The 23,756-nt window shown below is 50.0% G+C and overlaps 1 protein-coding gene across 13 annotated transcripts in view; it reads right to left on the reverse strand.

Moving 5' to 3' along the window:
• Positions 1-4,634: 4,634 nt before the first annotated feature.
• LOC141147337 (uncharacterized) overlaps positions 4,635-23,756 on the reverse strand; it is a 110,066-nt gene continuing 90,944 nt past the window's right edge. For 12 of the 13 annotated variants that reach the window (XM_073634575.1, XM_073634577.1, XM_073634576.1 and 9 more), the window contains 2 exons: positions 15,880-16,044; positions 4,635-5,642 (listed from right to left, as the gene is read on the reverse strand). In XM_073634575.1, the coding sequence (XP_073490676.1) occupies positions 5,515-5,642; positions 15,880-16,044 (293 nt within the window). In that variant the 3' untranslated portion in view covers positions 4,635-5,514. Of the gene's footprint in view, positions 5,643-14,733; positions 14,828-15,879; positions 16,045-23,756 lie in introns of those variants that run through there. The other variant, XM_073634570.1, reaches the window with a different exon arrangement.

A 23,756-nucleotide genomic window follows, 5' to 3' on the forward strand; every position in this document is an offset into this window, starting at 1 on the left:
CGGGGCCAAGAGTGATCACACACCTGGTCCACAGGTAAGCTTCCGGGACCACCAAGAGTGATTACACACTTGGTCCACAGGTAAGCTTCCGGGGGCCAAGAGTGATCACACACCTGGTCCACAGTTAAGCTTCCAGGGCCACCAAGAGTGATCACACACCTGGTCCACAGGTAGGCTTCTGGGACCAAGAGTGATCACACACCTTGTCCACAGGTAAGCTTCCGGGGCCAAAAGTGATCACACATGGTCCACAGGTAAGCTTCCGGGGCCAAAAGTGATCACACACCTGGTCCACAGGTAAGCTTCCGGGGCCACCAAGAGTGATCACACACCTGGTCCACAGGTAGGCTTTTGGGACCAAGAGTGATCACACACCTGGTCCACAGGTAAGCTTCCGGGGGCCAAGAGGGATCACACACCTGGTCCACAGGTAAGCTTCCGCGGCCAAAAGTGATCACACACCTGGTCCACAGGTAAGCTCCCGGGGCCAAGAGTGATCACACACCTGGTCCACAGGTAAGCTTCCGGGACCAAGAGTGATCACATACCTGGTCCACAGGTAAGCTTCTGGGGCCACCAAGAGTGATCACCCACCCGGTCCACAGGTAAGCTTCCAGGGCCAAGAGTATTCACACACCTGGTCCACAGGTAAGCTTCCAGGGCCACCAAGAGTGATCACACATCTGGTCCACAGGTAAGCTTCTGGGACCAAGAGTGATCACACACCTGGTCCACAGGTAAGCTTCCGGGACCAAGAGTGATCACACGCCTGGTCCACAGGTAAGCTTCTGGGGGCCAAGAGTGATCACCCACCTGGTTCACAGGTAAGCTTCTGGGGCCAAGAGTGATCACCCACCTGGTCCACAGTTAAGCTTCTGGGGCCAAGAGTGATCACACACCTGGTCCACAGGCAAGCTTCCAGGGCCACCAAGAGTGATCACACATCTGGTCCACAGGTAAGCTTCTGGGACCAAGAGTGATCACACACCTGGTCCACAGGTAAGCTTCTGGGGCCAAGAGTGTTCACACACCTGGTCCACAGGTAAGCTTCCGGGGCCACCAAGAGTGATTACATACCTGGTCCACAGGTAAGCTTCCGGGGCCAAGAGTGATCACACACCTGGTCCACAGGTAAGCTTCTGGGGCCAAGAGTGATCACACACCTGGTCCACAGTTAAGCTTCCAGGGCCACCAAGAGTGATCACACACCTGGTCCACAGGTAGGCTTCTGGGACCAAGAGTGATCACACACCTTGTCCACAGGTAAGCTTCCGGGGCCAAAAGTGATCACACATGGTCCACAGGTAAGCTTCCGGGGCCAAAAGTGATCACACACCTGGTCCACAGGTAAGCTTCCGGGGCCACCAAGAGTGATCACACACCTGGTCCACAGGTAGGCTTTTGGGACCAAGAGTGATCACACACCTGGTCCACAGGTAAGCTTCCGGGGGCCAAGAGTGATCACACACCTGGTCCACAGGTAAGCTTCCGCGGCCAAAAGTGATCACACACCTGGTCCACAGGTAAGCTTCCGGGGCCAAGAGTGATCACACACCTGGTCCACAGGTAAGCTTCCGGGACCAAGAGTGATCACATACCTGGTCCACAGGTAAGCTTCTGGGGCCACCAAGAGTGATCACCCACCCGGTCCACAGGTAAGCTTCCAGGGCCAAGAGTATTCACACACCTGGTCCACAGGTAAGCTTCCAGGGCCACCAAGAGTGATCACACATCTGGTCCACAGGTAAGCTTCTGGGACCAAGAGTGATCACACACCTGGTCCACAGGTAAGCTTCCGGGACCAAGAGTGATCACACGCCTGGTCCACAGGTAAGCTTCCGGGGCCAAGAGTGATCACCCACCTGGTTCACAGGTAAGCTTCTGGGGCCAAGAGTGATCACCCACCTGGTCCACAGTTAAGCTTCTGGGGCCAAGAGTGATCACACACCTGGTCCACAGGCAAGCTTCCAGGGCCACCAAGAGTGATCACACATCTGGTCCACAGGTAAGCTTCTGGGACCAAGAGTGATCACACACCTGGTCCACAGGTAAGCTTCTGGGGCCAAGAGTGTTCACACACCTGGTCCACAGGTAAGCTTCCGGGGCCACCAAGAGTGATTACACACCTGGTCCACAGGTAAGCTTCCGGGGCCAAGAGTGATCACACACCTGGTCCACAGGTAAGCTTCTGGGGCCAAAAGTGATCACACATGGTCCACAGGTAAGCTTCCGGGGCCAAAAGTGATCACACACCTGGTCCACAGGTAAGTTTCTGGGGCCACCAAGAGTGATCACACACCTGGTCCACAGGTAGGCTTCTGGGACTAAGAGTGATCACACACCTGGTCCACAGGTAAGCTTCCGCGGCCCAAAAGTGATCACACACCTGGTCCACAGGTAAGCTTCCGGGGCCACCAAGAGTGATCACACACATGGTCCACAGGCAAGTTTCTGGGACCAAGAGTGATCACACACCTGGTCCACAGGTAAGCTTCCAGGGCCAAGAGTGATCAAACACCTGGTCCACAGGTAAGCTTCCAGGGCCACCAAGAGTGATCACTCACCTGGTTCACAGGTAAGCTTCTGGGACCAAGAGTGATCACACACCTGGTCCACAGGTAAGCTTCCGGGTCCAAGAGTGATCACACACCTGGTTCACAGGTAAGCTTTTGGGGCCAAGAGTGATCACCCACCTGGTTCACAGGTAAGCTTCTGGGGCCAAGAGTGATCACACACCTGGTCCACAGGTAAGCTTCCGGGGCCAAGAATGATCACACACCTGGTCCACAGGTAAGCTTCCAGTGCCAAGAGTGATCACACACCTGGCCCACAGGTAAGCTTCCGCGGTCCAAAAGTGATCACACACCTGGTCCACAGGTAAGCTTCCAGGGCCACCAAGAGTGATCACACATCTGGTCCACAGGTAAGCTTCTGAGACCAAGAGTGATCACACACCTGGTCCACAGGTAAGCTTCCGGGGCCAAGAGTGATCACACACCTGGTCCACAGGTAAGCTTCTGGGGTCACCAAGAGTGATCACCCACCTGGTCCACAGGTAAGCTTCTGGAACCAAGAGTGATCACACACCTGGTCCACAGGTAAGCTTCCGGTACCCAGAGTGATCACACACCTGGTCCACAGGTAAGCTTCCGGGGCCACCAAGAGTGGCCACACACCTAGTTCACAGGTAAGCTTCCGGGGCCAAGAGTGATCATACACCTGGTCCACAGGTAAGCTTCCGGGGCCAAGAGTGATCACACACCTGGTCCACAGGTAAGCTTCTGGGACCCAGAGTGATCACACACCTGGTCCACAGGTAAGCTTCTGGGGCCACCAAGAGTGATCACACACCTGGTCCACAGGTAAGCTTCTGGGACCAAGAGTGATCACACACCTGGTCCACAGGTAAGCTTCCAGGGCCAAGAGTGATCACCCACCTTTTTCACAGGTAAGCTTCCAGGGCCAAGAGTGATCACACACCTGGTCCACAGGTAAGCTTCCGGGGTCAAGAGTGATCACACACCTGGTCCACAGGTAAGCTTCCGGGGCCAAGAGTGATCACACACCTGGTCCACAGGTAAGCTTCCGGGGCCAAGAGTGATCACACACCTGGTCCACAGGTAAGCTTCCGGGGCCAAGAGTGATCACACACCTGATCCACAGGTAAGCTTCCGGGGCCAAGAGTGATCACACACCTGGTCCACAGGTAAGCTTCCGGGGCCAAGAGTGATCACACACCTGGTCCACAGGAAAGCTTCCGGGGCCAAGAGTGATCACCCACCTGGTCCACAGGTAAGCTTCCGGGGCCAAGAGTGATCACACACCTGGTCCACAGGTAAGCTTCCGGGGCCAAGAGTGATCACACACCTGGTCCACAGGTAAGCTTCCGGGGCCAAGAGTGATCATACACCTGGTCCACAGGTGAGCTTCCAGGGCCGCCAAGAGTGATCACACACCTGGTCCACAGGTAAGCTTCCAGGGCCAGGTTTTCACCAGAAAGTACACTTCTGGCTCTACTACCCAGGTATTGGCTGTATAGGCCTCTTCACTCCATTAGATTATCACACAGTGGCTTTGGAGGAGGACAAATTTACTAATTTAATGAATAAAGTATAACAACCCAAATACTGGCACTGAGATTCTCCAAATATTGGCTTGAGATCAGAAGTGCATAAGGGATAAATAGCATCAGGTAAGTGTCCTCTTTCTTACACATTGCTGACTATTGCCCCCCCCGGAGGAGAGGACAAGGGGAAGCACCAACCTCTGTCTTTCTGCATCATGCTGTCTCAGCCTCTCCCATTGACAATCTTTCCTAAATTCCTCCTTGGGTTAGGTGGAAGGAATGGTGGAGATAATAGGGAGGATCTTCCAACAGCCCCTCCCCCAAAGAGCAAAGCACGAACACCCCTGGAAGCACCGCTTCTCTCTCAATCTGTCTCCTGGCAAAAAGGCCTCAAGCCTGAGCTCCACCCACCTAATAAATGGACACCCATGTGACATGAGGGCCAAGCCTTAGGGGGACCTCTACCTGCCTACAGACTAGTACTCACTACATATAAAGGGGGTACTCAGGCTGATCCCTGGGAAGATTTAACAAATATTCTTCATCAAAGGAAACACATTGCAGACAGTTCTAGGTTACAATCATTTTATTCTTCATCTATATCTTCCAGGTTTGATTTCTGTAGGTAACATTTCTCGATCGTCTACCGAGAAAGATTCTCCAACAACCTGGGAAGGTTGATCGTGCTGATGACCCGTATTTCCCATTGTTAAAGGGTTAGTCCACCTTTACCAAAAAAAATTATTTGCAGATAAGAGGCCCCTGTAGATAAAACAGACTGTGCAGCTGGGAGAAAGCAGAAATGATATTGTCTCATCCTGCCTTGTTGCTAGGATGTTGCTAAGACACTCCCAGCTGTTACTGTTCTTTCACACCCACAACCACAGGAGGGCGCTCCCAAATGCTGAGCTCAGAGCTACTGCATCAGTGGAGAGAAAACGCATAGGCAAGGTTTTAAATCAGAGTAAGAGCGCCCTCCTGTGATGGTGGACATGAACTGTAACAGCTGTGAGTGCTTTAGCAACATAGTAGCAACAAGGCAGGATGGGATGATGTCATCTCTGGGAGTTTTTCGGTCAGGCTTTGGGAAACATGTAAATGGCCTTCACCTATAGCAAGGGCATCAACCAACTTTGGTCAAAGCTGCAGTTTGTTTTATATCTACAGACCCCCCTTACCTGTAGAGGTAGATTTTTGGTAAAGGTGAACCCTGCCTTAAAGTGCGGTGAAATATATTGCCCCATGAACAGCTAGACCAGCAGAACTTTAATTGGCTTGATAGAAGGCAGTGTGACTGACTAGTTTTATTATTATAACCAACATACCCCATAGGGGGGCTCTATGTACTGTAGAATTATCATTATAATCATCCTGGATTAATATGAAATGTTTCCCATAATGACTGGCCATCGCACACAAAGCGGTTGTCTTGAATTCCAGATGTCACTCTACGCACATTCCACTTCAGCTTCAGTGTAACAGACTTGGCCCTTCCAGACGAAGTTTCTGCAGAGCCGTAGATGTGCCTCCTGTCCCGTACATTCCAAATTTGACAGCCAAAAAAATGAAGCATACGCTGCGGAGAGACAACCAACAAGTCAGTCAGGAGACACTAAATTCAGGGTCACATGGGACCCTACAAGTGTCTGCGTTGTCCGCGGCAACCAACCAGAGCAGAGAGCACCCTTCCAATTGTTCAGGGAGACATAAGGTTGCTGCCTGTGCAGACAATTGATGGATGGACAGTGGTGAGTCTCCTATAGGGAGGGATGTACAATCAGGAGGAGGGGTGAACAGATCAGGGGGAGGGATGTACAATCAGGAGGAGGGGTGAACAGATCAGGGGGAGGGATGTACAATCAGGAGGAGGGGTGAACAGATCAGGGGGAGGGATGTACAATCAGGAGGAGGGATGAACAGATCAGGCGGAGGGATGTACAATCAGGAGGAGGGGTGAACAGATCAGGCGGAGGGATGTACAATCAGGAGGAGGACCGAAGAGATCAGGGGGAGGGATGTACAATCAGGAGGAGGGGTGAACAGATCAGGGGGAGGGATGTACAATCAGGAGGAGGGATGAACAGATCAGGGGGAGGGATTTACAATCAGGGGGAGGGGTGAACAGATCAGGGGGAGGGATGTACAATCAGGAGGAGGGGTGAACAGATCAGGCGGAGGGATGTACAATCAGGAGGAGGACCGAAGAGATCAGGGGGAGGGATGTACAATCAGGAGGAGGGGTGAACAGATCAGGGGGAGGGATGTACAATCAGGAGGAGGGGTGGACAGATCAGGGGGAGGGATGTACAATCAGGAGGAGGGGTGAACAGATCAGGGGGAGGGATGTACAATCAGGAGGAGGGGTGGACAGATCAGGGGGAGGGATGTACAATCAGGAGGAGGGGTGAACAGATCAGGCGGAGGGATGTACAATCAGGAGGAGGGGTGAACAGATCAGGCGGAGGGATGTACAATCAGGAGGAGGACCGAAGAGATCAGGGGGAGGGATGTACAATCAGGAGGAGGGGTGAACAGATCAGGGGGAGGGATGTACAATCAGGAGGAGGGATGAACAGATCAGGGGGAGGGATTTACAATCAGGGGGAGGGGTGAACAGATCAGGGGGAGGGATGTACAATCAAGAGTATGGCTGAACAAATTAGGGGGAAGGATGTACAATCAGAAGGAGGGAAGTACAATAAGGAGGAGGGCTGAACAGATCAGGGGGAGGGATGTACAATCAGGAGGAGGGGTGAACAGATCAGGGGGAGGGATGTACAATCAGGAGGAGGGGTAAACAGATCAGGGGGAGGGATGTACAATCAGAAGGAGGGGTGAACAGATCAGGGGGAGGGATGTACAATCAGGAGGAGGGGTGAACAGATCAGGGGGAGGGATGTACAATCAGGAGGAGGGGTGAACAGATCAGGGGGAGGGATGTACAATCAGGAGGAGGGGTGAACAGATCAGGGGGAGGGATGTACAATCAGGAGGAGGGATGAACAGATCAGGGGGAGGGATGTACAATCAGGAGGAGGGGTGAACAGATCAGGGGGAGGGATGTACAATCAGGAGGAGGGGTGGACAGATCAGGGGGAGGGATGTACAATCAGGAGGAGGGGTGAACAGATCAGGCGGAGGGATGTACAATCAGGAGGAGGGGTGAACAGATCAGGCGGAGGGATGTACAATCAGGAGGAGGACCGAAGAGATCAGGGGGAGGGATGTACAATCAGGAGGAGGGGTGAACAGATCAGGGGGAGGGATGTACAATCAGGAGGAGGGATGAACAGATCAGGGGGAGGGATTTACAATCAGGGGGAGGGGTGAACAGATCAGGGGGAGGGATGTACAATCAAGAGTATGGCTGAACAAATTAGGGGGAAGGATGTACAATCAGAAGGAGGGAAGTACAATAAGGAGGAGGGCTGAACAGATCAGGGGGAGGGATGTACAATCAGGAGGAGGGGTGAACAGATCAGGGGGAGGGATGTACAATCAGGAGGAGGGGTAAACAGATCAGGGGGAGGGATGTACAATCAGAAGGAGGGGTGAACAGATCAGGGGGAGGGATGTACAATCAGGAGGAGGGGTGAACAGATCAGGGGGAGGGATGTACAATCAGGAGGAGGGGTGAACAGATCAGGGGGAGGGATGTACAATCAGGAGGAGGGATGAACAGATCAGGGGGAGGGATGTACAATCAGAAGGAGGGGTGAACAGATCAGGGGGAGGGATGTACAATCAGGAGGAGGGATGAACAGATCAGGGGGAGGGATTTACAATCAGGAGGAGGACCGAACAGATCAGGGGGAGGGATGTACAATCAGGAGGAGGGATGAACAGATCAGGGGGAGGGATGTACAATCAGGAGGAGGGGTGAACAGATCAGGGGGACAGATGTACAATCAGGAGGAGGGGTGAACAGATCAGGCGGAGGGATGTACAATCAGGAGGAGGACCGAAGAGATCAGGGGGAGGGATGTACAATCAGGAGGAGGGGTGAACAGATCAGGGGAGGGATGTACAATCAGGAGGAGGGGTGAACAGATCAGGGGGAACGGATGTACAATCAGGAGGAGGGGTGAACAGATCAGGGGGAACGGATGTACAATCAGGAGGAGGGGTGAACAGATCAGGGGGAGGGATGTACAATCAGGAGGAGGACCGAACAGATCAGGGGCTGGGATGTACAATCAGTAGGAGGACCGAAGAGATCAAGGGGAGGGATGTACAATCAGGAGGAGGGATGAACAGATCAGGGGGAGGGATGTACAATCAAGAGTATGGCTGAACAAATCAGGGGGAAGGATGTACAATCAGAAGGAGGGAAGTACAATAAGGAGGAGGGCTGAACAGATCAGGGGGAGGGATGTACAATCAGGAGGAGGGAAGTACAATAAGGAGGAGGGCTGAACAGATCAGGGGAGGGATGTACCATCAGGAGGAGGGGTGAACAGATCGGGGGAGAGATGTACATCCAGGAGGAGGGCGGAACAGATTAGGGGGAGGGATGTACAATCAGGAGGAGGGAGGAACAGATCAGGAGGAGAGCTGAACAGATTAGGGGGAGAGATGTACAATCAGGAGGAATGTGGAACAGATAAGGAGGAGGGCTGAACCGATCAGGGGTAGGAATGTACAATCAGGAGGAGGGGTAAACAGATCGGGGGGAGGGATGTACAATCGGGAGGAGGGGTGAACAGATCAGGGGGAGGGATGTACAATCAGGAGGAATGTGGAACAGATAAGGAGGAGGGCTGAACCGATCAGGGGTAGGAATGTACAATCAGGAGGAGGGGTAAACAGATCGGGGGGAGGGATGTACAATCAGGAGGAGGACTGAACAGATCAGGGGAGGGATGTACAATCAGGAGGAGGACTGAACAGATCAGGGGAGGGATGTACAATCAGGAGGAGGACTGAACAGATCAGGGGAGGGATGTACAATCAGGAGGAGGACTGAACAGATCAGGGGAGGGATGTACAATCAGGAGGAGGGGTGAAAAGATCAGGGGGAGGGATTTAAAATTAGGAGGAGGGGTGAACAGATTAGAGGGAGGGATGTACAATCAGGAGGAGGGGTGAACAGATCAGGGGGAGCCATGTACAATCAGGAGGAGGGGTGAAAAGATCAGGGGGAGGGATTTACAATTAGGAGGAGGGGTGAACAGATCAGGGGGATGGATTTACAATCAGGAGGAGGGGTGAACAGATTAGGGGGAGGGATTGCACGGCGGTGAATGCCGGTGCGCGTTAGCGCTCGTGTTCCTGTGCGCGCTGCTGTGCATGTCCCTGTAGGCGCTGGTCTGTGTACTGGCGTCCAGGCGCTGTCGGTGTGCACGTGTGCGTGCCGTTTGGCGCCAACCGACCTACTTAGGTTTGCCATGCACTCTGCTCGGTGCTCCCTGATCAACAGTTCCTGGTTTCTTTAGTTCCACTACCTGTTCCTGTGTTTCTGTGTTTCCAGATCTCCTGACGACCCGGCTTGCCTCTGATACCCCGCTGATTGCTGCCCGTACCTGACCTTGGCTTGTCTGACACTTCTTCTGCCTGCTCCTGTGTACCGTGCTGCCTGTCTGTTGCTGAACTCTGCCTGTGCTCTGACCTGCCTGCTTGCTCCTGCTCAGCACCTGTTTGCCTGTGTTCCAGCTCACCATCTGCTGCTTGAAGATCCTCTTCCACCCAGCACCTGGATCCCTCACCAGGCTCTCTTACCATTCCATACTCCCGTGCCTCCTGTCCACTCTACCAGGGGCCGCGAGTAGGATACGTATGGGAGACCACTCTCTGCCCAAGCGGACTCACTGGTCTGGTAAGTAAAGTCTGACTGTATCAGGCAGCCATGACTGAGTCCGGGCAGGGGCCCTCCCCCATGGATGAACTTTGTAGACATCTGGCGGGTCTTACTCAAGCCGTTAAGAGCCTTCAGGAAGCCTTCAGGAAGGCTATGCAAAATTGGAGGAGCGAGTTTCGGTTCTATCCTCTCCCTCTGATCCCCAGGGAGCATCTTCTGCTGGACTTTCATCTGCACCCTCCGTGGTAATGCTTCCTCCTGAGCCCAGAGTACCCACTCCTGAAAGGTTTGCTAGAGAACGCAACAAGTACCGTGCGTTTCGCAACGCCTGCGAGCTTTATTTCGCCTTGCAACCACACACCTTCTCTGTAGAAGCAACTAAAGTGGGCTTTGTCATTTCTTTGTTGTCCGGTGAACCCCAAACCTGGGCCCACCGCCTGCTGGAGCAAAAATCAGTGTCACTGGATAGTTTTGAAGTCTTCTTCTTGGCCATGTCCCAACTGTATGAGGATCCGCAGCTGACTGCGACTGCGGAAGCCACTCTTTACAGCAGGGTCGCAGGGCAGCAGAAGATTATGCGGTAGAGTTCAGACGCTGGAGCTCGGACACCAACTAGAATGACGCCGCCTTGCGTCACCAGTTCAGAATGGGACTTTCAGACCCTCTGAAAGATGATCTGGCACGTGTTGGAATACCCCCGTCCTTGGATGAACTCATCAACCTGTCCATCCAGACTGATTGTCGTTTGAGGGAACGCCGGTCAGAGAGGTCTTCTCACCAGTTCCGCCCTACTTGGATGCTACCTAAAGTCCCCAGTTCGGTCAGTCAACTTCCTCCCATCTCTACTGCACCCGTTCAAGACGCCCCAGAGCCTATGCAGCTTGGCTTGCTCCGCCCCACACTGACTCCTGAGGAAAATCTGCGTAGACGAGCCCGCAACCTTTGCCTGTATTGCGGTGAACCCAGGCACTACGTGAGGGCTTGCCCCAACAAGATGCATAAGTGTCTTCCTGCTTCTTCAATGTGTACATCTATTGTACCTAAGTCTGGTTCTCACCTTGCTCTCTCCATCACTTTGCAGCTTCCAGGAGGGACTACTCCAGTGACGGTCATCATTGACTCCGGTGCCTGCAGCTGCTTCGTCGACCTGACGTTCGCTGCTAATCACCGCATCCCGCTTCAACCCAAGGCCCAGGGGCTTACAATACACCTGGCAGATGGCTCCACCCTTCGTTCCGGCCCGGTCACCCAAGAGACTGTCCCTTTGCTGGCCATCATTGGCACCCATCATCAGGAATTTCTTCGTCTGGACGCCATCTCTTCTCCCCTCTTTCCCATCATCCTGGGAATACCTTGGCTACAAGCCCATAACTCCAGCATTGACTGGACCACAGGGGAAGTTACTTTTCCTTCTGAGTACTGCCAACAGCACTGCCTGTACAGGTACTCTACTGAAACCTCCCAACTCCTTTGTATGGACTCAGATCTGGAACTACGACAGTCCATCCCTGAACCCTACTGAGACTTTGTGGACGTATTCAGCAGGAAAGGAGCAGAAACATTGCCTGCGCACAGGCCTTATGACTGTCCAATAGAGCTCCTACCGGGAACTGAGGTTCCCTTCGGAAGAATCTTTCCACTAACTGAGCAGGAGTTAAGCACACTAAAAGCCTACATTGATGAAAATCTGGAAAAAGGATTCATCCACCCGTCCACCTCTCCAGCCGGTGCGGGCATATTTTTAGTCAAAAGAAAAGACCATTCCCTACGTCCCTGCATTGATTATCGGGAATTGTATAGGATAACTATCAAGAACCGCTATCCCCTGCCTTTAGTGCCAGAATTTTTCCAAAAGTTGGGAACCTCAGATGTGTTCACGAAGCTTGATTTTCACAGAGCTTATAATTTAATTCGAATCCGGGAAGGGGACGAGTGGAAAACGGCATTCCGCACTCGATTTGGGCACTTCAAGTACCTTGTCATGCCCTTCGGTCTATGCAACCCCCCTGCAACATTCCAGCACTTTGTCAATGTCATCTTTCGTGACTACCTGGATTTGTACGTGATAGTGTATCTTGACAATATTCTGATCTTCTCCACCTCGCTAGCCGATCACCACAAACATGTCCGGAATGTCCTAACCCGGCTCAGACAACACGGTCTCTATGCAAAACTCAAAAAGTGTGAGTTTGAACTCCAGTGCATCCAATTCCTAGGCCTGATCATCTCGGTGGATGGCATCAAGATGGACCCTCAAAAGGTGTCCGCCATCCTGGACTGGCCTGCGCCTATGGATAAAAAAGGTGTGCAGCGCTTCATCGGCTTTGCTAATTTTTATCAGAAATTCATTAAGGGGTTTTCAGCAATAATCGCCCCAATAACCGAACTAACCAGGCAGGGAATCCGATTCTCATGGACACCTAAGGCCCGGGCAGCTTTTGAGAAACTTAAAGAGCTCTTCACGTCGGCTACCATCCTGAAACACCCTAATCCTGCTTTACCATTTGTCCTGGAGGTTGATGCTTAAGAAATAGCAGTTGGAGCGGTTCTCTCTCAGCGGCAGGGTGCCAAAGATCTTCTTTACCCAGTGGCATTCTTTTCACACAAGCTCTCGATATCGGAAAGGAATTATGACATCGGGGGATCGGGAACTTCTTGCCATCAAGTCGGCTCTGGAGGAGTGGCGTTACCTTCTGGAGGGTGTTGCACATCCCATCTTGGTGTATACAGATCACAAAAATCTGGAATATTTGAGGACAGCCAAAAGATTGAGACCATGACAGGCTAGATGGGCACTTTTTTTTTCCTGATTCCAATTCCATGTCACCTATAGACCGGGATCTAAGAACAATAAGCCAGAAGCGCTTTCACGCATGTTTCATGATTCCGAAGAGACCCTGCCTCCTGACACGATCCTCCCCTCTGGGAACTTTTTGCTCCTTCAAGTGGACCTTAAGACCCGGATAAAGCAGGCCTCTGTGGAAATGTCCCCGTACCCTGAAACCAATCTGAGTGAGGGTCTGTTTTGGCATGAAGATAAAATCGTAGTCCCTGAACCCTTACGGGTGGCGGTAATGGAACTTTGTCACGACCATAAATTAGCCGGACATTTTGGTGTGTTAAAGACTACAGAGTTGGTGCAGCGCACCTTCTGGTGGCCCCAACTGTCTAATGATTGTAAAAGTTATGTGGATTCATGAAACACTTGTGCCGAAGTAAAAATAGCCGGACAAAGGCTTGGGGCCTACTAAAACCTTTACCCGTTCCAGAGAGACCATGGAAAATGATATAGATGGATTTCATCGTGGAACTCCCTCCGTCGGAGGGATTTTCCACCATTTTCGTTGTGATAGATAGGCTATCCAAGATGGCACATTTTCTTCCCATGAAGGGCACGCCCTTGGCCATGGACACTGCAAGGATTTTTGTTAAAGAAGTGGTAAGGCTGCATGGGGTCCCGGCAAGTATTGTGTCCAATCACGGTGTCCAATTTACCTCGAGGTTCTGGAAGGCTCTCTGTGGCTCCCTGGAAATAGAGTTGGCATTCTCATCAGTCTACCATCCCCAGACAAACGGGCACACAGATAGAACCAATCAAACCCTAGAGCAATACCTCCACTGCTTCTCTGCTTTCTCTCAAGACGACTGGGTCTCTTTACTACCCGTTGCAGAGTTTGCCTACAAAAACTCATTGCATTCCGCCATCAACCAAACGCCATTCTTTGCTAACTATGGTTTTTATCCTTCCTTCTTGCCTAGTTTATTACCCGAGTGTACCGTTCCCGCAGTTGCTGAAACCATTAATTTTTTCTCCACTAACAACAAACTTTTGCAGGAAACGATGGCCAAGTCTCAGGAATACAGCAAAAGGATGTATGATAGGAAAAGGCGTGGAGAACTGATCCTGGAACCTGGCAACCAAGTGTGGTTGTCCACTATTAACCTAAAAATGGCCTGTCCCTCAAGGAAATTGGGTCCCAAATTTATGGGTCCCTTCTCAGTAAAGAGGAAGATAAATGAAGTTGCATATGAACTTGATCTGCCTGATTCTCTAAAAATACATTCGGTATTTCATGTGTCTCTTTTGAAGCCTGCTATTCCGAATCCCTTTACTGGCCGTATGACCGGCCCCCCCAAACCTGTCATAATTAATAATGAAGAGGAATTCGAAGTTGAAGCAATATTGGATTGCAGAAAACGGAACAACAGAATTCAATATCTCATTAAGTAGAAGGGGTATGGGCCGGAAGACAACTCCTGGGAGCCAGAGAGCAATTTGCATGCCCCGGAACTTTTACGGTCTTTCAAGAACTTTCATGCCTCCAAGCTGGCCCAACTGGGCATCCGGAGGCTGGCCTTGAGGAGGGGGCACTGTCAGAGAGCTCACCTTGCTGGTCGCGGTGCTGGCTGTCCTGGTGCGTGCTGATGCACGCTGCTGTGCGTGTCCCTGTAGGCGCTGGTCTGTGTACTGGCATGCAGCTGCTGTCGGTGTGCACGTGTGCGCGCCGTTTGGCGCCAACCGGCCCATTTAGGTTTGCCATGCACTCTGCTCGGTGCTGCCTGATCAACAGTTCCTGGTTTCTTTAGTTCCACTACCTGTTCCTGTGTTTCTGTGTTTCCAGATCTCCTGACGACCCGGCTTGCCTCTGATACCCCGCTGATTGCTGCCTGTACCTGACCTTGGCTTGTCTGACACTTCTTCTGCCTGCTCCTGTGTACCGTGCTGCCTGTCTGTTGCTGAACTCTGCCTGTGCTCTGACCTGCCTGCTTGCTCCTGCTCAGCACCTGTTTGCCTGTGTTCCAGCTCACCATCTGCTGCTTGAAGATCCTCTTCCACCCAGCACCTGGATCCCTCACCAGGCTCTCTTACCATTCCATACTCCCGTGCCTCCTGTCCACTCTACCAGGGGCCGCGAGTTGGATACGTATGGGAGACCACTCTCTGCCCAAGCGGACTCACTGGTCTGGTAAGTAAAGTCGGACAGATGTACAATTAGGAGGAGGGGTGAACAGATCAGGGGGAGGGATGTACAATCAGGAGGAGGGGTGAACAGATCAGGGGGAGGGATGTACAATCAGGAGGAGGGGTGAACAGATCAGGGGGAGGGATGTACAATCAGGAGGAGGGGTGAACAGATCAGGGGGAGGGATGTACAATCAGGAGGAGGGGTGAACAGATCAGGGGGAGGGATGTACAATCAGGAGGAGGGGTGAACAGATCAGGGGGAAGGATGTACAATCAGGAGGAGGGGTGAACAGATCAGGGGGAGGGATGTACAATCAGGAGGAGGGGTGAACAGATCAGGGGGAAGGATGTACAATCAGGAGGAGGGGTGAACAGATCAGGGGGAGGGATGTACAATCAGGAGGAGGGGTGAACAGATCAGGGGGAGGGATGTACAATCAGGAGGAGGGGTGAACAGATCAGGGGGGAGGGATGTACAATCAGGAGGAGGGCTGAACAGATCAAGGGGAGGGATTTTCAATCAGGAGGAGGGGTGAACAGATCAGGGGGAGAGATTTTCAGTCAGGAGGAGGGGTAAACACATCAGGGGGAAGGATGTACAACCAGGAGGAGGGGTGAACAGATCAGGGGGAGGGATGTACAATCAGGAGAAGGGGTGAACAGATCAGGGGAAGGAGGGGTGAAGAGATCAGGGGGAGGGATGTACAATCAGGAGGAGGGCGGAACAGATCAGGGGGAGGGATGTACAATCAGGAGGAGGGCGGAACAGATCAGGGGGAGGGATGTACAATCAGGAGGAGTGGTGAACAGATCAGGGGGAGGGATGTACAATCAGGAGGAGGGGTGAACAGATCAGGGAGAGGGATGTACAATCAGGAGGAGGGGTGAACAGATCAGGGGGAGGGATGTACAATCAGGAGGAGGGGTGAACAGATCAGGGGGAGGGATGTACAATCAGGAGGAGGGGTGAACAGATCAGGAGGAGGAGTATTCAGATTTGGGGGAGGAGTAAACATAGGACACCACACAATAAGACTTCCCCATCCTTACCATTACGGGAAGTGGTTGCGCTCTTGGCCCGGGTGTAGCCCAGCATCCGACAGATCACCGTTCCATCATTAATGTCCCAGCCGTTGCCGCAGATCACCCTCCACTGGCCTTCGTGTTTGACTTGCACCCGGCCACTGCTCCCACCACCAACGATCCTCACAAGATCTAGAAACCAGAATGACAGTTATTATTATTCTCAGCAGGGCGGCGCTACAACAAGGAAACAGATCTGGGTGCAGAGCAGATATCGGACCCTCTGCACACTTCTCTGCTGGGAAACGGCTGCAGTTTTGGTACTTTGTGGTGAATACACCTCGGGCCTCACCTATAGATATATTAAAAAGTATAAACCAAAAAACTTTGACTCATATTACAGCTTAGCAGTCCTCCACTGTGGTGGCTGCATTCATTTTCATTTTTTTTGTAACTATCTCCTAAATTTTCACCTGGTGATCCTGCCAAAAACACTTCCTGCCCCCGAGTGACAACACTCACGTCATATTGTATGTATCTAAGGAGAAGTTGTCACACTAGGACAGGACTACAGGACACCTCCCCCCTCTCCTACATTGAGTTACGGCGAATGACTGGGTGCTCTGAGGGATCTTGGATCGTGTGGTACCGGACAGAGGAAGCATCTATGGTGGGCAGACTCTTCCTGAGTACGGGGGTCCGTCACACTCTGTATAACTCGTGGATGTGTATAGGACGGGGAGGGGACAGGTAGGTGAGGTCAGTGGTTGCTACATCAACAGCCATGAGTAGGGATGAGCCGAACACCCCCCAGTTTGGTTCGCACCAGAACCTGCGAACAGACCGAAAATTTGCACGAACGTTAGAACCCCATTGACGTCTATGGGACTCGAACGTTCGAAATCAAAAGTGCTCATTTTAAAGGATAATATGCAAATTATTGTCATAAACAGTGTTTGGGGACCCGGGTCCTGCCCCAGGGGACATGGATCAATGCAAAAAAAAGTTTTAAAAACGGCAGTTTTTTCGGGAGCAGTGATTTTAATAATGCTTAAAGTCAAACAATAAAAATAAATAAATATGGTACCTGGGGGGTGTCTATAGTATGCCTGTAAAGGGGCGCATGTTTCCCGTGTTTAAAACAGTCTGACAGCAAAATGACATCTCAAAGGAAAAAAAGTCATTTAAAACTGCTTGCGGGTTTAATGTCATGTCGGGTCCTGGCAATATGGATGAAAATCAGTGAGACAAACGGCATGGGTACCCCCCAGTCCATTACCAGGCCCTTTGGGTCTTGTATGGATATTAAGGGGAACCCCGCACCCAAATTAAAATAAGGAAAGGTGTGGGGCCCCCAGGCCCTATATACTCTGAACAGCAGTATACAGGCTGTAGGTTTGTTGTTAAGTAGAATCTCTTTGTAATTTTGAACTGGTACATTTTTAACGTGTTTAGCTCCAGCCAAAAAATCTATTTTAATCTTTTTGGAAAACATAGGGAAGGGTTATCACCCCTGTGACATTTGTTTTGCTGTCTTTCCTCCTCTTCAGAAGATTTCACCTCACTTTTTGTCCCAATGGATTGGAAAGCATCAGTGGAAAGGAGAAATGTTTTTCCCATATTAACTCTTACAGGAGAGAATTTCCCTTCCTAGGGGTAGATTTCATCTCACTTCCTGTTGTCTCCTTCCGTTTGCAAGTAGGAGTCGTTTGTAAGTTAGTTGTTTGAAAGTAGGGGCCTGCCCTATATACTCAGCAGAAATTTGGGCCTTAGGTGTTGTTGTGGCCACAACACTGTAATGTCCCGTACACACGGTTGGATTTTCCGATGGATAATGTCCGATCGGAGCGTGTTGTCGGAAATTCCGACCGTGTGTGGGCTCCATCGGACATTTTCCATCGGATTTTCCGACACACAAAGTTGGACAGCAGGAGATAAAATTTTCCAACAACAAAATCCGATCGCGTCAATTCCGACCGTGTGTGGCCTGTTCCGACGCACAAAGTGCCACGCATGCTCAGAAGAAATTCCGACACGGGACAGCTCGTTCTGGTAAACTTAGCGTTCGCAATGGATACAGCACTTTCGTCATGCTGCAATGTCAAAAATAGTTTAATACAGCGCACTCTCTTCTTCTTTATAATGTGACAAGAATTAAGTCGTTTTGCTGCTCATATTCACACACACTTCTCACAAACTTTTATTTGTGTTTTTTTAGTGGGATTCCCTGAATATATTGTTATTAGTTGTCACATCTGACAGAATGTTTTTTTTGGGGGGGATTTTAAGCCTTTTTTGTTTTAGATTTAATGTTTGTATTTTTTCCAAGGCTGATCTTTGTTCAATGTTATTTTTATTTTTACTCCAGAATATTTTTGTGTGTGTTTTGTGTGGCAAGTTACCCCAACACCATTGATATCTTTTATTATTTAATCTCCAGGAGATTGTTTGTTGTTGGTGTCCCTTGTTCATTTCACATTGTATATTAGAAATGTACCTGAATCCTCACAAACCAACTGTCCTTTTTGAAGTAAAACACATAGGAGAGTATAATTCAAAACAAAAATCCTTTATTAAGGGATCAGAACCAAACAAAGAGGAAGGCAACACTGGATCAACAGGAGAAATTAGTGAAGCCTGGGACCCCCACGGCAGACATCAATTCTTCAACATCAAAATTGGTGGCCTGAGGAGTCCATATGTAAGGGAGGGCAGTCTGGTCCGGGATTCACAGAGATCTGGATAGCAGCAGATGACATCTGTGTCCCCAGGCTGTGGTACCACAAGTGGCTGCATCTTTTGGCCGACCAGACTGGATCCAGGGTCCTCACTGTCTGGTCTTCCTTCCACGCTTCCTTCCGGGCTGTGGCTGTGCTGTTGGAGATGTGGCAGGAGGAGGAGTAGGACCTGGAGGAGGACTGGGAGGACCTGGAGGAGAAGGAGGAGGAGGAGGAGGAGGACCTGCAGGAGGAGGAGGAGGAGGAGGACCATCGCAAAGGTGTGTCTGAGCTGTAATTTGGCCCCTCATACCTTTGTTAAGAGCTTCCAATATGAGCGCCTCACACAAGACTTGTTGGCCCTCCTCCATCCTCTGCATTTTATATGCAATGACGGCAGCAATGTCCTCCTCCACGGTCTGTCGTGCTCCCAGGACCTCTGTAGCCCTCCAAAAGAGTCCTCTGGTAGCCTCCTCTAGGGCACTCCTCCTCCTGCCACTTTCTGTTTTCAGGGGGGGTGGAGGGACCTGCAGATCAGCCAGCCGGCTCGGCCCGGCCACCTCCTGGCTGAGACTTCCCTGTGTATGAAAAAGGGACATGGTTTTAGTTTTTGCATCATCAATCACAATCCTAAATTAGTACTCCCAACTAACATCTAGTTAACATCATTGATTGGACAAGCAGAAATATTTAGAGAAATGCTATACCTGGCTCAATCTGGGCTCCTCCACATGTGGCCTGGAAGGCCCAGGTTGGGCGTCAGAAGCCTCAGCCGGGGGGGAAGGAAGCGTGGAAGGAAGACTGGAGAGGGATGGCCTGGGTTCAGTCTGGCCTGCCAGAAAGTGCAGCCTGTCGTAGTACAACATCCTGGGGACATAGATGTCATCTGCTGCTCCGGATCTCTGCGAATCCTGGACTTTCTTGCGCTCCCTTAGATATGTGCTCCTCAGGCCACCAATGAAAATCTTTAAATAAGTGATGTCTGCCGTGGGGATCACCTGCTTCACAATTTCACACAATTGCTCCAGTGCTGCCTTCCTCTTTGCTTGGTTCTTGAAATGGGGGTGGGTAATCTCCCACAGACAGGGCAGCTCACTTAGCATCTCTACGAATACTGACATGAAGTCATTATCTTTCATTAAGATATCCATGTTCACTGCAAGACACAACACAAGACAAAGCCTAATGTCAGACAAAACTCTCCTAATCTTGTTACAATATAGGCCTCAATCTAGAAGCAGTATAGGCACAAGTTTGTCTCTTACCTTCGTTCTTACGATCGGCGCGTCCAATTCTCCTTCCTCCGCTCACAGATCGTACGTAATACGCACGCGTGTTACGCTTTATACACACTGCGCATGCGTGTAACTCCGCCCGCCCCTGACGTTCTTTCTAGTGTATTCCCCGCCCCTTTTCGTTCGGCGCAGTGGGTGAAGAGCACATGGCGGAGTTCGAGCAGGTGTGTGCTAATTATAGCAACGAGGAGGAGGAGGAGGAAAGGGCGGATCCAGACATGTCCCGATCCAGAAGGAGACGTTTTAAGGCCACAAATATGTCCTTTGGGGAGATGTTGGAGATGGTCGACATCATGAAGAAGTCCGACTATGACAGAAAGTATGGGCCTTACCCCAACCCCAATATCAGAAAGGCCAAGATCATGGCGAAAGTGGTCAAAAGTCTTCACAGGAATTTCGGGGTACGAAGATCTAAAGATCAGCTCAGGAAGCGGTGGTCGGACCTGAAGTTGAGAGAGCCAGAGCAGTACCAAAAGATCCGGAGAGTGCTGCAAAAAAGTAAGTAGTTGTGCTGTGTTCCTATTCTTTCTGTCTTTATTGCGTTCATGCTGCTCCATATGCTTTTATTAATTGTAACATTTAAAAGGGCAACTTTAATGTTCATGGGCCCATTATTCGTTCGTATCAAACATTTTTCTTTCGGCCTCTAAAACACCATTGTTTAGGCCATATGCATTTTCACACATTTTTGGGGGCCTACTTGGATGCCAAATATTTGGTTGTGTAGATGGGTTTGTTACTAGAATGAAATGCAAACTAGATTGTGTGTAAGGAGAGGACACTGAGCAGCTGTTTTCACATCTGGACACTGGAGCACTAGTGTGGGACACAAGAACACCATTTTTATTAGGGGGGCCACACAGGTGCTCCAGTGTATACTATAGTGGGGATACATCTGTGAAGCTTGTACTAAACAGGTAAAGTATTGCAGCTTGACAAAGGGCAATAAAAAATATACATCTTGGAACTCGGCTAAAATAGACAATTGTACCCCACTTCCAAGCAATGTTTCCTAGTTCTAGTTCTGCCATCAAATATCTGTGTGCTAAGTATACCATTTTTGTTTTACATAGGGAATAAAAGACTCGGAGGACACCCCTCATCCGAGGAGACCAGAGACCCCCCACCTCTGGAAGAAGGGGAAATCCACCCAAGAAGCTGAGCAGGAGGAAGAAGAAGACGAGGTGGAGATTGGCACCACAACAGGTGAGTGTCTGCGACCACAGACTCAGGTAAAAGAGATGGATGGTGGCCGATTTTTGAGACCTGTTTTTGTTTGTTTTCTCTCTTTTTAGGTGATCGTGATGTGAGGGATAGAGATCCTTTCACATCTGAAAGTGCCCAGATCCTGATCGGGGAGATCATGGGGTGTAATGTCGAATTGCAAAACATCCACAAAAAAATAAATGATGTGATTCAAAAAAATAATAACATCATTGATGTTTTGGGGCAAATTTAAAACCCCACAAAATCACTTTTTGGATTGTGGTCCAATGTTTTAAATATTTTTGCAATGTTTTGAAAAGCTGAATTTGGAGGATGCACACAGTGTGCCAACATGTGCTATCTGCCATCACGGGAGATCAATGGACGCGTTTTGGGGGTGCAACCCCTTCCTCAATAAAAAAGTAGCTGAGAGGAAGGGCTTTCTCCCCCAAAACACATCCCTTGATCCCCCCTGATGGCAGATAGCACATGTTGACATTTGTAAATTGGTGTGCATCTTCCAAATTTGACTTTTCCTGGGGTGATTTCCCCCCATCTGAACGCTATATCAAACCCAGTTCCTAAATACTCATGTCTGATATAGCCTTCAGGTTTTACCAAATGTGAACTTTGTAAGTTCAAGTTTTTTGGCTTTCTTGTTGGTTTTACACAGGCCTGTTTTATCATAAATGGACATTTCTATTTTTGATAATGCCACCCCAAAAATTGTTATACAACAAACATGTTGGTTTGTTTTAAAAACCTTTGGTAAATGCACATGTGATTGTGCAGGTATAAAAAAGTGGCTTACTCAAGAATGTGTGGATTATTGTCTCAACGCTACAACACTTTTGGGGTGATGTCATTGTTGTTTTCTGCGAAAATGGGGGTTATTTCCTAAGGGCAAATCCACTTTGCACTACAAGTGCAGGTTCAGTGCAGTTGCAAGTGCACTTGTAGTGAAATGTGTTTTTGCATTTAGTAAATAACAGACAACAGTGTTTTGTATAAGGTTACACAATCACTTCATTTTCTGGACTCAACACATTTCTGTCAGGGTCAGCTAAAACAAACACAAGCAGTAAATGTCCACAAAGAATTTCTTTTTTTGTTTTATTATAAAAAGGCTTCACATATTTGCTGGCATATTGATGGCCCCCCTACCCGCAAAGAACTCCAGGTAGCGTAACCGGACATCACGGGCACTCAGGGAGGGCAAGCCAGGACGGCCGCTTTCAAGCGCCGTCAGTGTTTCATGTATCATTCCGGCCTCAGGCCCAACTGAGCCAGCATAGTTGGCCGAATGTTTCCTTAAAAAGTTATGGAGAACACAGCATGCCAATATAATATGGTTCAGTTTATACTCCGCCATATGGATGGGTGTCATAAATAGGCGGAACCGGCTGGCCAGGATTCCAAATGTGTTCTCCACCACTCTTCGGGCTCTGGCCAGCCGGTAATTAAAAACCCTCTGGTCCAGGGTGAGGGTCCTCATAGGGAATGGCCGCATCAGGTGGTCCCCCAGCGCAAACGCTTCATGAGCAACGAACACGAATGGGAGTCCTTCCACATTGTCTTCTGGAGGTGGCAAGTCCAAGCTGCCATTCTGGAGACGCCTGTAGAACTCCGTCTGGGCGATGACTCCACCATCGGACATCCGGCCATTCTTCCCCACGTCCACATACAGGAAGTCGTAATTAGCAGACACCACCGCCAACATCACTATACTATTAAACCCCTTGTAATTATAATAGTACGACCCCGAGTTGGGTGGTGGGACGATGTGGACGTGCTTCCCATCAATTGCCCCTCCGCAGTTAGGAAAGTCCCACCGCTCGGCAAAGTGGGAGGCCACAGTCTGCCATTCCTGTGGCGTGGAAGGAAACTTTTGAGGAAAAAAAAAAAACATTACTATTTTTGATCAGAAACATGGCAAGCAGATTAGACACAAACATTATGGGGCAACCTCCAGATAGCATTTATTAAGGGGAATTTAACAACGCCAAAGTATAAGGTACACCTATCATATCCCCCCCCCTCCTCTCATGGGCCATTTCTAACATTATGGGGTGTGTGGAAATCTTGGACAGGTAACCCTCTTCACTTCATTGAGAGATGAATGCCTAAATACAGGGTATTACTTTGAACAGCCCCTCCTTAGTTACACTATTGGCAGACCACTGGACAGGTAAGAAGTGTCATAATACAAAGATATAAATACACATTGTACACATTTGAGCACATTTGGACATTCTGCTATTACCTATCAAGATCATAATAGGATACAAGAACTTTAAACAGTACCATTGGAAAGTATACAGGCAGGCCCTTGCACTACATGCTTTGGGGAATTCATCCATAAATCTGACCAGTAAAGAGATGGGTATAGTGTGTATGGGTTTGGCAAAGTCAGCAGATAGATGATTGAGGATAGATAGAGAATTGGGATCAGCTGACTTAGCAGTTGGGGGAGGGAGGGTTAATAAAAATTATTTGGGGACACCACAAAAAAATAAGCCTCTGGCACTCTGCCTGAATTTAAAGCACAAATCACATTTCAAAACATTTTAGGGGGTGTTTGGGGTAAAGCACTACTATGGAGCTGATAAAATACATTGTTAAGTGACTACATGAGGTGAATATAGGGGCAGGAGACACCATGCTGGGGAGGTAAGTGAAGGCAAAT

The sequence above is a fragment of the Aquarana catesbeiana genome, linkage group LG06 (assembly GCF_042186555.1).
Source record: "Aquarana catesbeiana isolate 2022-GZ linkage group LG06, ASM4218655v1, whole genome shotgun sequence".
NCBI classification, from domain to species: Eukaryota; Metazoa; Chordata; class Amphibia; order Anura; family Ranidae; genus Aquarana; species Aquarana catesbeiana.